The following is a 14,612-nucleotide window of genomic DNA, read 5'->3' on the forward strand; positions in this document are numbered from 1 at the left end:
TTCCTAAGGATATCAGAGCAGTTGCTTTGTTCCTGAAGTCCACCACTGTGTAATTTGTCACAAGAGGATCCACAAAGCTGATCATGTGGTGCTGGCACATTCTCTGCTCCTGGGCAGAAACCTTGTTGGTGATGATGTCTAGGCCTTCATAAACCTAGGGGAAAGAAAATTAGCATGAGAAAGTCATCTATCTCCATAAGATGCACACTTGATGGGCAGAAATGGTGATCTATTCCTCCCTGCAGCCAAACACTTGACTGACCCAAAGCACCAGAGGAAATGTGTTCTAACCAGAGCACAGCCAGATCCACATAACCCAAGACAAAGGAAACAAAAGAAAACAGAACATTGGCTTTCTTAACAAATAGTGGCTATTAACTCAGACTTAAAGATAAAAAGTATATGTAAATCGGTGCCCAAATAAGAACTAACTCTGCAAGATTAACTGGAGGTTCTTTGGCCTGAACTTCAAGCATTTAGAAGCGGGCAGGTTGTTACTACTTATCACAAGTCTCCAGAAAGGTAACATTTTGCATTGCTCATAGTTCTACTTCAAATGCTTAGATATTTTTTGGATTTAAATGCTCTGAAAGGTTTTTAGAATTTGTAAAAGATTGGCTCCATTTGTGGAGAAGTGGCCTATCTACAAAGATATATATATAAAACACACACGTACACACTTTGAAGTCAGAACCCCTAATACTGCTGAACTGTAGTAGAACAGTGTGCCAAATCACTGCTTCAGGAGGTCAGCAAATACAGTCTAAATACTCAAAGGCAATATCCTGTCTGTAAGCTCTTGATCTGCCAATTAAACTAAAAAAGTTCAAGTGTACTTTTTCTAAATGCAAGGTCTCGGATGGAGAACAGATCTGAAAATACTAGTTTGAAAATAGGGATGAATGCTTTGAGATTAAATGTTCTCTCTGTAATCACTGATTCTACAGGGAGCACTGAATGAACAAATAGTAAGTTCCACAGAGCCCACAGAGATGTTAAGAACATTTTTATCTCACACTTCCCTTTACTTATATGGGTGTCAAATAAGTACAGTACAGTATAATGGTTAGGAGGAAGGACCCTGGTGCCAGGCTGCCTCAGATCAATTCCTAGCTCTGCCACTTAACTAGTTATTTGTACTTGGAGTAGTCAGTTACTAACCCCTGCGTGCCTTAATACCTCATCAGTAAAATGAGGATAATAATATCTATCTCATATGGTTGTTGTGTACGTTAATACAGGTAAAGAACTTAGTTTTTGCCTGGCAGATGGTAAATACTATATAAGGGTCACTATATTACTACCCATATTACTACCATCAATACTATCACAACAACACAAGAAGAATGGGAAATAATTTTCGTGTCACTATCGCTCTGAGGCCTCTGTGCTCCTAGGTACTGAGGTTACTGACTCAACAAGGATATAAGCTATCTTCAAGCAAAAAGAAAATTGTTAATTAGTTAGCACACAAGAATCGAAAAAACAGGTGGATATATGTATATGTATAACTGATTCAGTTTGCTGTACACCTGAAACACATTGTAAATCTATACTGCAATAAAAATTTTTTAAAAAGAAACAAAAGAAACCTTATAGTACAACTTTCTTTGAAATAAATAAATCAACAAAACAGCCCTCTTAAAAAAAAAACAAAACCAAAAAACAAAAGAAAACAACACACAGAAAATATATAAATAGAGCCATAGAGAAAGAACTAGCTTTGCCTTTAACTAACTCATTTATCTGTGCCTGACAAGAGAACTGCATTCTTACACCTGAATATTGATGGAATCTTAAATCATAGGGTGTTCTTTTCCCTGTATCTTGAACAAGACTTCCTTCAAACATTAGACCACAGTATACAGTAGGGTATACTGTATACTGTGGTCTTCTGTGCAAATTAAGAAAACTAAAGGAGGGAAAAAGAATTAATAATTGTGTGTGCCTCTCCTTCTTTTCCCACAGCCTTCAGTTGGCTCTATTGAAGCTTAGATTCCAAATGATCCAATGTTAAAGAATCAAGCAACAACTTGATTTTGCCAAAAGAGGACTTCTGACCTCTGTAAATAGATTCTCATTTTTAACACTGAGATAAACGTTAAGAAAATGTATAGTTGCAAATGTATAATTACCAGCCCCCACCTCCAAAAAAGCCAAAATGTAAACATCTCCACCAGCACATTCTATCAGATATGTAGATAAATTTGAAGATATATTTTCATCCTGTGTTCTGCCTTTAGGTGTATTTTCTAGAGCCCCTTAAAATGGCCAGTTTTAACAGATAAACACATAAACATAAATCAAACAGAGGGGACTTCCCTGGTGGCGCAGTGGTTAAGAATCTGCCTGTCAACGCAGGGGACATGGCTTCGAGCCCTGGTCCAGGAAGATCCCACATGCCGCGGAGCAACTAAGCCCGTGTGCCACAACTACGGAGCCTGCGCTCTAGAGCCCGTGAGCCACAACTACTGAGCCCACATGCCACAACTACTGAAGCCCACGCACCTAGAGCCCATGCTCTGCAACGAAGAGAAGCCACCACAATGAGAAGCCCGAGCACCGCAACAAAGAGTAGCCCTCTGCTCGCAGCAACTCAAGCAGCAACGAAGACCCAACACAGCCAAAAATAAGTAAATAAATTTATTAAAAAAATAATAATAAATCAAACAGAAGGTAACCCTAGAACTAAGCTCACCTTATTTGCTGAAGGAAGTAGCCTAATGTACTGTTTATGGTATATATACAAATGTCAATGAATATCAGGAAGAAGAGCATTAATGGTTTAAAAAAAAACAGAGTTCTTGCTGGTAGAGTGAACAAACTAAAACTTGTAAATGAATCTTGGTTAACAATGTAAACTGTCATCTCTGAGTGACCTGTTAACCCTTTGTTTCCTGTACCATCAGATCAAAAGAAACTGAGCATAAAGATATAGGTGATACAAACTAGGTATCTGATGATAAAAGAATTATTGTTAACTTTTAGGTATAATATGCTTTTATGGTTATGTTAAAAAAAGAGTTCTTAACTTTGAGGTATACAGTATTTTGAAGTACATACAAATGAAAGTATATGATGTCTTTTTTAAAAAAAGAAATCAGGGGACTTCCCTGGCAGTCCAGTGGTTAAGACTTCACCTTCCAATGCAGGGGGAGTGGGTTTGATCCCTGGTCGGGGAGCTAAGATCCCACATGCCTCAAGGCCAGAAAACCAAAACGTAAAACAGAAGCTATATTCAATAAAGACTTTAAAAATGGTCCACATCAAAAAAATCTTTAAAAAAATAAATTTTAAGAAAGAAAAAAGAAATAGGAGCTGCACAGGTAAAGGATTAGTGGTTGCCAGAGGTGGGGACATGGGGTGGGCAAAACAGACGAAGGCAGTCAGAAAGCACAAACTTCCAGTTATAAAATAAATAAGTCACAAGGCTACAATGTACAGCATGGTTAATAATACCGCTATTGCATATTTGAAAGTTGCTAAGAGTAAATCTGAAATTTCATCCCAAGGAAAAAATAATTCTGTAACTATGAGTGGTGATGGATGTTAACTATACTTATCACGGTGGTCATTTCACAATATATACAGATGCCAAATCATTTTGTTGTACACCTGAAACTAATATAATGTTGTATGTCAACATTTATACCTCAAGTAAAAAAATATTAGAGGTAATTCAAGGCTATGTCTATAATGATGTTGCTTCACTCTTTTCCAATATAATATGACTTCTTTTGACACGTACTGATATGCTGTTATAGTTGTGTTTACAAATGACGAGGCAGCTTGTGATCATAGTAACTGTGTATTTTAAAATTTTACTCATAAATTGTTAACAAGCAAGAAGGCAAGGGTAGATGAAGGCATATGTAAAGTATATCTATACCTGCACTGTACAAGAGCAAGAATGATGCTGAGAAAATATTTGTTAATAACGACACAAGAGGTATGGATCACTGAATCAAATACACAGCTATGATGCAAGTAAAATTCACAATACACTACTTATATTATAACATTGTTTTATGCTTTATTTTGCTTTAACAGAAAAAAAGAAAGTTTATATATTATAAATCAACTATACTTCAATTTAAAAATTAATTCGTTTTAAGTTTATGATGACTGGGGTCTGCGTTCCAATAGTGGGGGAGGAAGGACAGATTATAATTGGAACAAGATTAGACAAGTGTTCATAATTATTGAGGCTAGGTGACAGATATATGGGAGTTCAACTACTATTCGCTCTATTTTTTTATATATTGGGATATTTCCATAACAAAAGGAGTCTAAAAATTCTTGGAAGCACTTCACACCTATTAGGATGGCTATTATTAAAAAAACAAAACAAAACAGAAAATAACAGATGTTGGTGAGGATGTAGAGAAATTGGAATTCCTGTGCACTGTTGGTGGGAATGTAAAATGATGCAGCTATGGAAAACAGTATGGCGGTTCCTCAAAAAATGAAAAGTAGAATTACCATATGATTCAGCAATTCCGCTTCTCGGTATGTACTCAAGAGAACTGAAAGCAGGGAGTTGAACAGATATATATATACACCCATGTTTATAGCAGCATTTTTCACAACAGCCAAAAGGTAGAAGCAACCCAAGTGTCCATCAGAGATAAATGGATAAACAAATGTGTTCTATACTTACAATGGAAGATTATTCAGCCTTAAAAAGCAAGGAAATTCTGACATGGATGAACCCCAAAGACATTATGCTAAGTGAAGTAAGCCAGTCACAAAAGGACAAATATTATGATTCCCCTTATATGACACACATAGAATAGTCAAATTTTGAAACAGAAAGTAGAGTGGTGGTTGCCAGGGGCTGGGGCAGAGAGGAATGGTAGCTTAGTGTATAATGGGTACAGAATTTCAGTCTGGGAAGAGGAAAAAAGTTCTGGAGATGGAGAATGATAATGGTTGCAGAACATCCTGAATGTGCTTGCCACTGAAATGGTTGGTAAAATGGTAAGTTTTATATATTATGTATATTTTTCCATAACTTTAAAAAGACTTGATGATAGGTTTTAGATACAATGAGAAACCAGTGAAAATTAGCAAAATAAAATAAAAATGTCAAAGATTTGTTGAATTTTTCAATTCTTTTGAATATATACCCAGAAGTAGAATTGCTGAATCATATGGTATTTTTCAAAATTATTGCGAGGGCTGGTAGTGCCCTATTTCTTGAACTGAGTTGTGGTTACACAGGTATTTTCACTTTTTGATAATTTACTGAACTGTGCAGTTATGAATTACGTGTTTTATGGTGTACATTATTTATCAATTAAAATGATACTGCTAAAAAAAATCATACTGCTAGGCCAAAAAGCAAAAACAGAGCAATATTTTATATATTTGCATTAAGGATAAATATCTAAACAAACCTAGAAACCAATCAGCTTTATAAATGTCACATCTGGTCCATATTCTTACTGTAAATGCCACAATTGGGCTTATAATTTTATTACCTGTCTAGAAAGCATCATTCCACGAGAACAGGTTTGTAGCTGACTGCCTGACATTTTGTCTATTTTCCATCTTTAATTATAGTTTCAGTGTGACTCTACCTATAGCATAGTCAGCTCCAGGTGCTAGAAAAACTAAAAGGATCTGTGTTATCTTTTAAAGGCAGCACTTCACTCTGTTCCATTTCCCGTTCTCCCAGAGGACACCTGTGATCTGTGTACATAGAAATGACTAGATAAAATGCTTCTCTGCACAAATCATATTTCGACAATACTAAGGGAACTCTGGCCTCTTTGTAAGACTTGATAACTGAAATACGCTGAGAAATTGCAGGTTTAACCTACTTAGCCAATTATCAACAAAACTGGCTTATCTCAGCAAACATTTACTGAGAGTCTACTGTGTGCCAGGTACTCTGCAAGACATTAGGAATGCAAAGACTTAGAAAGAGTCCTTGTCCTCAAGGAGTCCAGCTAGCTAGAGACACAAATATACTATAAGGAGATAAGTGATATAAAGTTTATAAGAGAGAGATTAAAGATTGACTTACAATCTTCTCTAAATATCATGATCATTAAACATTTAATGTTCTAGGTATTTAACTGGGTACTATAGGGAAATAATGCCTCTTTGTCTCACCTCTATTCAGAGTTTATTTTCAGACTGAAAAAATTCTGAAAAAAGGCTACAAGGCCGAAATAACCCAAACTCTCCAAACCAACAGAGCTCAAGTGCCCAGAGGAGCTAATGAAGGTGAGGGAAATCTACAACAGAGACCTAGAGGAAAACCAGCAGAATCTAGAGCTGTGGTTGTCTGTAAGCCGGAAGTGAATTAGTCCATCAGGGGATGCTTGGCAACGCCTAGAAACATTTTTGTTGTCACAATTTGGGGGTGGGGATGCTACTGGTGTCTAGTGGGTAGAGGCCAGGGATGCTGCTAAACATCCTACGATACACAAGACAACCCCCTGCCCCCACAACAAAGAATTATCCAGCCCCAAATGTCAAGAGTCTCAAAGTTGAGAAACCCTGATCCAAAGAAATTTCACCTCGGAGAAACAGCCCAAAAATCTGTACAGCCAAAGGTCCCACTCCTTGAAGCTCCAACCTTTGGGGTTGGCATGCTGTAGGATGGCCCTAATGAGTGTGCTAACCAGCAGAGACACTGGGCAGATCCTGGAGCTCTGTCCAAGTGCTGGCTGGCTATGATGCACCAACACAGCTGTCTACAAGCAAAAGGAAAAGCTACCCCCCACTAGTTTGGTTCCATCCTCTCAAGTTATCTTCCCCCTTTTGACTTCATTTACTTCCTAATCCAAATTAGATGCTGACGCCCTTCAATCCCTTTCTTGCTTCTAGGGATTACACCTGCCTTGAAAACCACAATCTTGGATTATGCATCAATATAACTATCTATCCACCTTCTCTGCTGGCTGCCCACCACTGCTCCATGGATATCTCCCTCACTGAGATCACTAATGAACCCTGACTGTCAAGTATAACATTCTTCTGCTAAGCTCTCAAAACATGTAATGGAAATACAACAATCTGATACTCCTGAGCTCTCCTTCATAAATCATACTCCTTTGGGGACTTCTCTGGTAGTCCAGTGGTTAAGAGTCCTCATTCCAATGCAGGGGATGTGGGTTCAATTCCTGGTCAGGGAACTAAGATCCCACATGCCATGAGGCAACTAAGCCCATGCGCTGCAACTACTGAGCCAGAGCCACAACTGGAGAGAAGCCCATGTGCCGCAACGAAAGATCCTGCATGCCACAATGAACATCCCGCATGCCGCAACTAAGACCCAACGCAGCCAAATAAATAAATAAAATAAAATTCTAAATAAATAAATAAATCATTCTCCTTTGGGACTTCAAATGGCACCATCTTCTCCAGGTTTCCTTCCTATCTCACTGGACCTTCCTCAGTTTACTTTACTGAGGCCAGCCACTGATCTATTAGCAACGTCTGTCATGGGAACAATATGGAGAAATGGCAGCCTTTATGTCATCTACCTGCCATTTCTGTACTATAAACTTTCTCTGGGTGACCCCCATGGCTTCTACAACCATTTTTTGTGCTGATAACTCCCGAAATCCTATCTGCGATCTAGTTCTCTCTCATGATGCTAGAACTGTACATTTAACTGCCTAGTGGACATTTCCATCATCTATGACAGGTATATAATATAGTGATGAAGCGGTTAACAGTAAGGACTCTAGAGTCTGCTTGCCATGATTTAAATCCTGGCTTCACAATTTACTAGCTATGTAACCTTGGGCAAGACAGTAACCTCTCAGTGCCTCACAATCCTTACTTATAAAGTAAGGATAATCTTAAATCTACCTCAAAGGATTATTGTAAAAATTAAATAAATGATACAGCAAAGCATATGGAATAGGCCTGCCCTATAGGAAGCAGCAATAAATGTTAGGTAGCTATCATCATCATCATCACCCCAAACAGGCACGTGAAACCTGCTATGTCCAAACTGACCTCCTTATCTTCTAACCCATACTTGAGTGAACCACCTCGACACTCAAACCGAAAATCTTTAAGTGATCCTAGTATCTCTGTCTCTCTCCCCTCACATTTCCAATCTGTCTCAGCTTCTATTCACACAAGTTCCTAAAATTATCTCAAAGCTTATCATCATTACATTTCCCACTGCCATTACATGAATTGAAGGCTTCATGATTTCACAGCTGAACTGTTCCATCAGCTTCCTCATTGATCTTCCTTCCTTTAGCGTATAACCGTTCCAATTTAGTCCACACTGCAGCCGGTGATCTTTCTAAAATGAAAATATGGCTTCACGCAGCCCCAAACTCTTTAGCACCACCTCTAACGAAAGCCTGCCTTGAGATCTCTCCCCAATCCTCCCCCATCCATGCTTGTCCTCCATGTTTCCACAATACCCTGTATTTACCTCTATCACAGAATTTCTTGTACCTGTGAAGTATTTTGATCTCCCCAACTAGACTACAAGTTCTGAGGGAAGACTGTATTTTATCTCTAGTCTCAGCACCTGGTACAGTGTCTAATACATGGAATATACTAAGTTAGTACTCTGTGCCAGAGGTACAGAGTGCCAGATCTTATGCTAAGAGTTTCACACCCTATGAAATTATGTTGCCTCATTTCACCAGTGAGGAAATAGAAACGTAGACACATTAGGTAACCTGCCTGAAGTCACACAGCTAGTTAGCGGCAGAGACAAACTTTGAATCCATGTCTTCTAACTTCACAATCAGTGCTCTTTTCCCACTATGTTGCTAATCTCTGCGCTGTACAGATCAGCTTTGTGACTTTGGAAAGTCAGTTTTCATTTCTGGAACCTCAAGTTCCTCATATCTAGCATCCCGTCCGGTTCTAATAACCCGAAGCTTCAGGAAAAGTTTTGGCATAGGAGGATAAAAGGAAATTTTTTTTTTTTTAAGATGTTGACACTCGCCAGAAAGTTGATTTTCCTTTTTGATTAAAGGAATTTGAATTTGGTTATTCAACTGAAGAGATGTTGAAGAGTAGAGAAAAAGTCAGTCTCTTGTCTAACTTTTCTTTAATAAAGGGATACCTTTTTAAACAATTTACACTTCACTACATTGGAAACAATGGATTAGCTGAAGGAACATCATGGCAGGCAACTACTCCTTTTAGCTTTGTTTAGCAGAGATTCAACTGCAGACATGTTGAATAAACAGCCAGGTTAAGATGCCCAGGAAGCAGGAGAACGAGTACCTTGACCTGTTCAGTCAGTCTGGTAAAAGGAGTGGTTTGGAATTTATAGTGGCAATCATGACTTTTATTTTCTTATGGCTATCTCTCTTCAAAGGAAAAGGGATTAGAATCACATAAAGCTAGGCTTATCAAATTAAGAAGTGCACACAGGGCTTCCCTGGTGGCACAGTGGTCCGCCTGCCAATGCAGGGGACACAGGTTCGATCCCTGGTCCAGGAAGATCCCACATGCCACGGAGCAACTAAGCCTATGCACCACAACTACTGAGCCTGCGCTCTAAAGCCCGTGAGCCACAACTACTGAAACCGCGTGCCACAACTACTGAAGCCCACGCGCCTAGAGCCTGTGCTCTGCAACAAAGAGAAGCCACCACAATGAGAAACCTGCATACTGCAACGAACAGTAGCCCCTGCTCGCCACAACTAGAGAAAGCCCACGCATGGAAACAAAGAGCCAATGCAGCCAAAAGTAAAATAAAATAAAATAAATAAGAAAAAAGAAGTGCACACAGCGAGTTCCCTGGTGGCCTAGTGGTTAGGATTCTGGGCTTTCACTGAAGTGACCTGGGTTCAATTCCTGCTCAAGGAACTGAGATCCCACAAGCCTCACAGCACAGCCAAAAAAAAAAGTGCATACATAATGTTTGTGATGTATTCTTCCAGAGCTTCAATTACTTGGTGGCAACAAGAATTTGAAACATTTGTACGTCTGAATAAATATAGACAGATAAGAACAGAGAATGCAAAATTAGCACGTACTTGTAAGTTAAAATGAGAAACTTTGCAATGCGGAGTCTATGCTGTGGCTGCTTAGAAGTCCACCTGCAGGGGACTTCTCTGGTCGTCCAGAGGTAAAGAATCCACCTTCCAATGCAGGGGACAGAGGTTCACTCCTTGGTTAGGGAACTAACATCCCACACACCGCGGGCAAACTAAGCCCACACACCACAACTACAGGGCCCACGCGCCCTGGAGCCTGTGCGCCACAACTAGAGAGAATAAACCCGCAAGCCACTACTAGAGAGAAGCCTGAGCACTGCCAACGAAGAGACCGCGTGCTGCAACGAAAAGATCCTGCGTGCCACAACTAAGACCCGACGCAGCCAAAAATAAATATAAAATTTAAAAAAAAGAAAAGCAAAACGTTAAAAAAAAAAGTCCACCTGCAAACACTGATGAAGCATGGATATTAGGAAATTCAGAGATAACGTAACCAGTCTTATCACCTAAATTTTATGTTGAGAATACTGAGGCTCAGAGAGCTCCCCTGGCCATATAGTTGATGGTAGTGGAGGCAGGACTAAAGCCTAGATGCTCTGCCTATAACCCAAGCTGTTTCTGCTGCCTCTTATCAGTAGAAGTTTTATCGTCATTTGACTCTGGTCTGTTTGCTTCCTTGAAGTAATGAATTCCTACTGAGGCGGAATTAAATTCAAGAAGCTGAGGAGAATACAGCTACCATACTCTTGAGAACCTTGAAGGGGTTCAGTGTAAGTGTGACAGAAAGCTAGAAATACGCACACAGCCATGTGACTATAATGCTGAGACAGAAACAAAAGGGCTACTTTGAGAAAAAAACAAAGTTAATGATAAAGTTTCTATTTTGTGGCCATCTTTACAGCCTCAAGATTGGCCCACTTTTGATGGTTTGAGTGATATTTTCTCTTAGGATAGTTATGATAGAGTATAACAGCTGAGATGCTCCATTATTTGGAGGTATATGTCTAAGTTAGGGAGAGGAGTATAGCATAATAGAACCAGAAAATCCAGGTTCAAATCTGGCTCTATAGCCCAGTTAGCCTTCATCTGTCAGGTTATTTAAGTATCTAACTTTCCTTTGCCTCAAGTTTGCCTCTGTAAAATGGGGATAATAACAGCATCTATACTCCTCACTGGGTCATTCTGAGGATTAGAGTTAATACATGTAAAATATTTGGAACTGTGCCAGGCAGATGGTAAGCAGTACACAAATGCTTGATATTACCTATATTTAATTGCTGGTGGTTAAAAAACATTTTCCTTGGCTCTTTGAGATAAGTTCCCTGACTAGGGTTCGAAAGGAGAGAAACAAAAAATACCGGAGCTGAAAGGAGCTTTAGACACTGAGACAAACAGACACTGTATGGCCCACAAAGCCTAAAATATTTACTATCTGGACTTTAATGAGTCTGCCGATCCCTGATCTAATCCAATCAGTTTCCCCTCCCTAACATATCCAAAGAGGAAATTAAAGCCCAGAGAGGGGGGGCTTCCCTGGTGGCGCAGCGGTTGAGAATCCACCTGCCAATGCAGGGGACACGGGTTCGAGCCCTGGTCTGGGAAGATCCCACATGCCACGGAGCAACTAAGCCCATGCGCCACAACTACTGAGCCTGTGCTCTAGAGCCTGTGAGCCACAACTACTGACCCCATGTGCCACAACTACATAAGCCCATGCGCCTAGAGCCCGTGCTTCACAACGAGAGAAGCCACTACAATGAGAAGCCCGCGCACTACAACGAAGAGTAGCCCTCGCTCTCCACAATTTAGAGAAAGCCCGTGCACAATGAACACCCAACACAGCCAAAAATAAATTAAAAAAAAAAAAAAAAAAAAGGCCCAGAGAGGGGTAGTAACTTTCCAAAGTTATATATACAGTGAGTTAGTAGCAAAGCTGGGACTAAAACCCAGTTTTCCCAGTAAATAAAACTGCCTACCAGGCTAAATAAGTGGGCTAAATGAAAACCTTAAAGACTGACTATAAATTAGGAGAGAATACTGGCACCTGAAGAGTTAGGCAAATCACCTAATCGGAATCAACAGGTATTTATTGAATACTATAAGCCTAGGCATCAGTATTTTTTTAATGCTCTCTAGGTGATTCCAATGTGCAGCTGAAGGTAAAAACCATTGTTACAAGTATCGTACTAGGCAGAAAGACGTTAAAAAAAAACAGAGAGAGCGAGCTAGGAAACTGGGTAGCTAACCAAAGGTATCCAGACCTAAGTAAGCCTGGACTTACTTAATCTGGTAGATGCTTAATCTGCATCTACCTGCATAAATGTGTAGGAGACCCCAAGGGGAGAGCAACATGCACAGTGAAGGCAAGGAGGCTCAGGATATATCTTCATTCACACTAGAGAATCAACAATACCTTTTATTCACATCTGTAAATTCCAACAGTTCAATGGATTTTAAACTTCAGATGTCAACTCTTTCTAAAAGAATACTAAAACTAACTTGTACTCCTAAAAAGTGTATAAGAATATACAAATTAAAAACCTTTTTTTTTTTTTGGAAGAACCTAGGGGCAGGACAGGAATAAAGATGCATATGTAGAGAATGGACTTGAGGACATGGGGAGGGGGAAGGGTAAGCTGGGACAAAGTAAGAGAGTGGCATGGACATATATACACTACCAAATGTAAAACAGATAGCTAGTGGGAAGCAGCCACATAGCACATGGATATCAGCTCGGTTCTTTGTGTCCACCTAGAGGGGTGGGATAGGGAGGGTGGGAGGGAGACGCAAGAGGGAGGAGATATGGGGATATATGTATATGTATAGCTGATTCACTTTGTTATACAGCAGAAACTAACACACCACTGTAAAGCAATTATACTCCAATAAAGATGTTAAAAAAATAAAAACCTTAATATGGCAAAAAAAATTCATAAAAGTCAAAAGACAAATGACCAACTGAAAAAGTATTTCCAACTCATGAGACTGGACAAAGGGTTAAAACTCATAATACACAAAATGCTCTTACAAATTGATAAACACAAAAATGAAAAACATTATAAAGAAGTAGGCATAATCGGTATTGAACAGGAAATTCAAGAAAGAAAAACACAAATGGCCAATGCACCCTTAAAGAGACAATTTACCCAGAAATGAAATTTAAATAAAATCCATTTCTTGTCTACCAGACTGACAACAATGAAAAGATTGATAACACACAGAATTGCAAGGGTACAGGGAAATAGACATACTACCGGTACAAACTTTTTTGAAAGCAGTCTGGCAATATGTATCAAAATGTAATGTGTGCAGCTCAAACAAAAAGAGAAGCGACCCAATTTAAAAACAAGCAAAGGACCTGAATAGACATTTCTCCAAAGAAGATACATAAACGGCCAACAAACACATGAAAAGATGCCTATTAGTCACTAGGGAAATGTAAATCCAAACCACAATGAGATACCACTTTCACACCCACTAGGATAGCTATAACTTTTTTTTTTTTTAAGGTAAATAAGTGTTGGAGAAGATGTGGAGAAACTGGTGTCCTCATACATTGATGGTGGGAATGTAAAATGATGTAGCCATTGTGTAAAACAGTTTGGCAATTTCTCAAAAAGTTAAACACAAAATTACCAACCATATGACGCAGCAATTCCACTCCTAGGTATATACCCAAAATAATTTAAAACACATACTCAAATACATTACACATATGTCCATAGCAGCACTATTCACAACAGCCTAAAGGTGCTAATGTCCATCAACAGATGGACAAACTGTGATCAATACATACAATGGAATATTATTCAAGCATGGAATGAAGCACCAATCCACGCTACAACCAATGTAAGTGAAAGAAGACAGCCATAAAAGGTCACATATTGTATGATCCCATTTCTATGAAATATCCAGAACAGGTAAAATCTATAGAAACTAAAAGCAGACTTGCGGCTGTCAGGGGCTGGGGGGGAGGGGAAACTCAAAATAGTGCCTTAATGAGTACAGGGTTTTCTTTTGTGGTGATGGAAATGTTTTGGAACTAGATAGAGGTAGTAGTTGCTGTACAACACTGTGAACGTACTAAGTGCCAATGAATTGTTCTTTTCTAGTTTTTCTTTTGGCTACACGGCACAGCATTTGGGATCTTAGTTCCCCGACCAGGGATCGAACCTGTGCCCCCTGTCCAGGGAAGTCCCTGAATTCTTCATTTTAAAATGGTTAATGTTATGTGAATTTAACCTCAATAAGAAAAATAATATAAAGTAAGCATATACTCTTGGGACTTCCCTGGCAGTCCAGTAGTTAAGACTTTGCCTTCCAGTGCAGGGGGTGCGGGTTCGATCCCTGGTCAGGGAGCTAAGATCCCACATGCCTCAAGGCCAGAAAACCAAAACATAAAACAGAAGCTATATTGTAACAAATTCAATAAAGACTTTAAAAATGGTCCACATCAAACAAACAAAAAAATCTTAAAAAAAAAAAGTATATACTCTAATAAAGCTCTTAGAAAACTGGAAGAATAAGAAGGTAACATGTACATCCTCTCATCCAGCAATCCCATTCCAGAAATTTACCCTGAAGAGAGAATCACACAAATGCAGAGATGTTTGTGCAAAGATGTTCATCTCAGCATCATTTATTAAAGCAAAAAAAAAAAAAAAAAAAAAA

At 39.1% G+C, this 14,612-nt stretch overlaps 1 protein-coding gene across 1 annotated transcript in view; it reads right to left on the reverse strand.

Annotated features, from left to right (window-relative positions):
* TRIT1 (tRNA isopentenyltransferase 1) overlaps positions 1–14,612 on the reverse strand; it is a 43,359-nt gene that overhangs the window by 17,440 nt on the left and 11,307 nt on the right. Inside the window, exon 2 of the mRNA XM_024738775.1 lies at positions 14–154. Within this exon, the coding sequence (XP_024594543.1) occupies positions 14–154 (141 nt within the window). The remainder of the gene's footprint in view (positions 1–13; positions 155–14,612) is intronic.

This window comes from Neophocaena asiaeorientalis, unplaced genomic scaffold (assembly GCF_003031525.2).
Source record: "Neophocaena asiaeorientalis asiaeorientalis breed wild unplaced genomic scaffold, Neophocaena_asiaeorientalis_V1.1 scaffold106, whole genome shotgun sequence".
Lineage (NCBI taxonomy): Eukaryota > Metazoa > Chordata > Mammalia > Artiodactyla > Phocoenidae > Neophocaena > Neophocaena asiaeorientalis.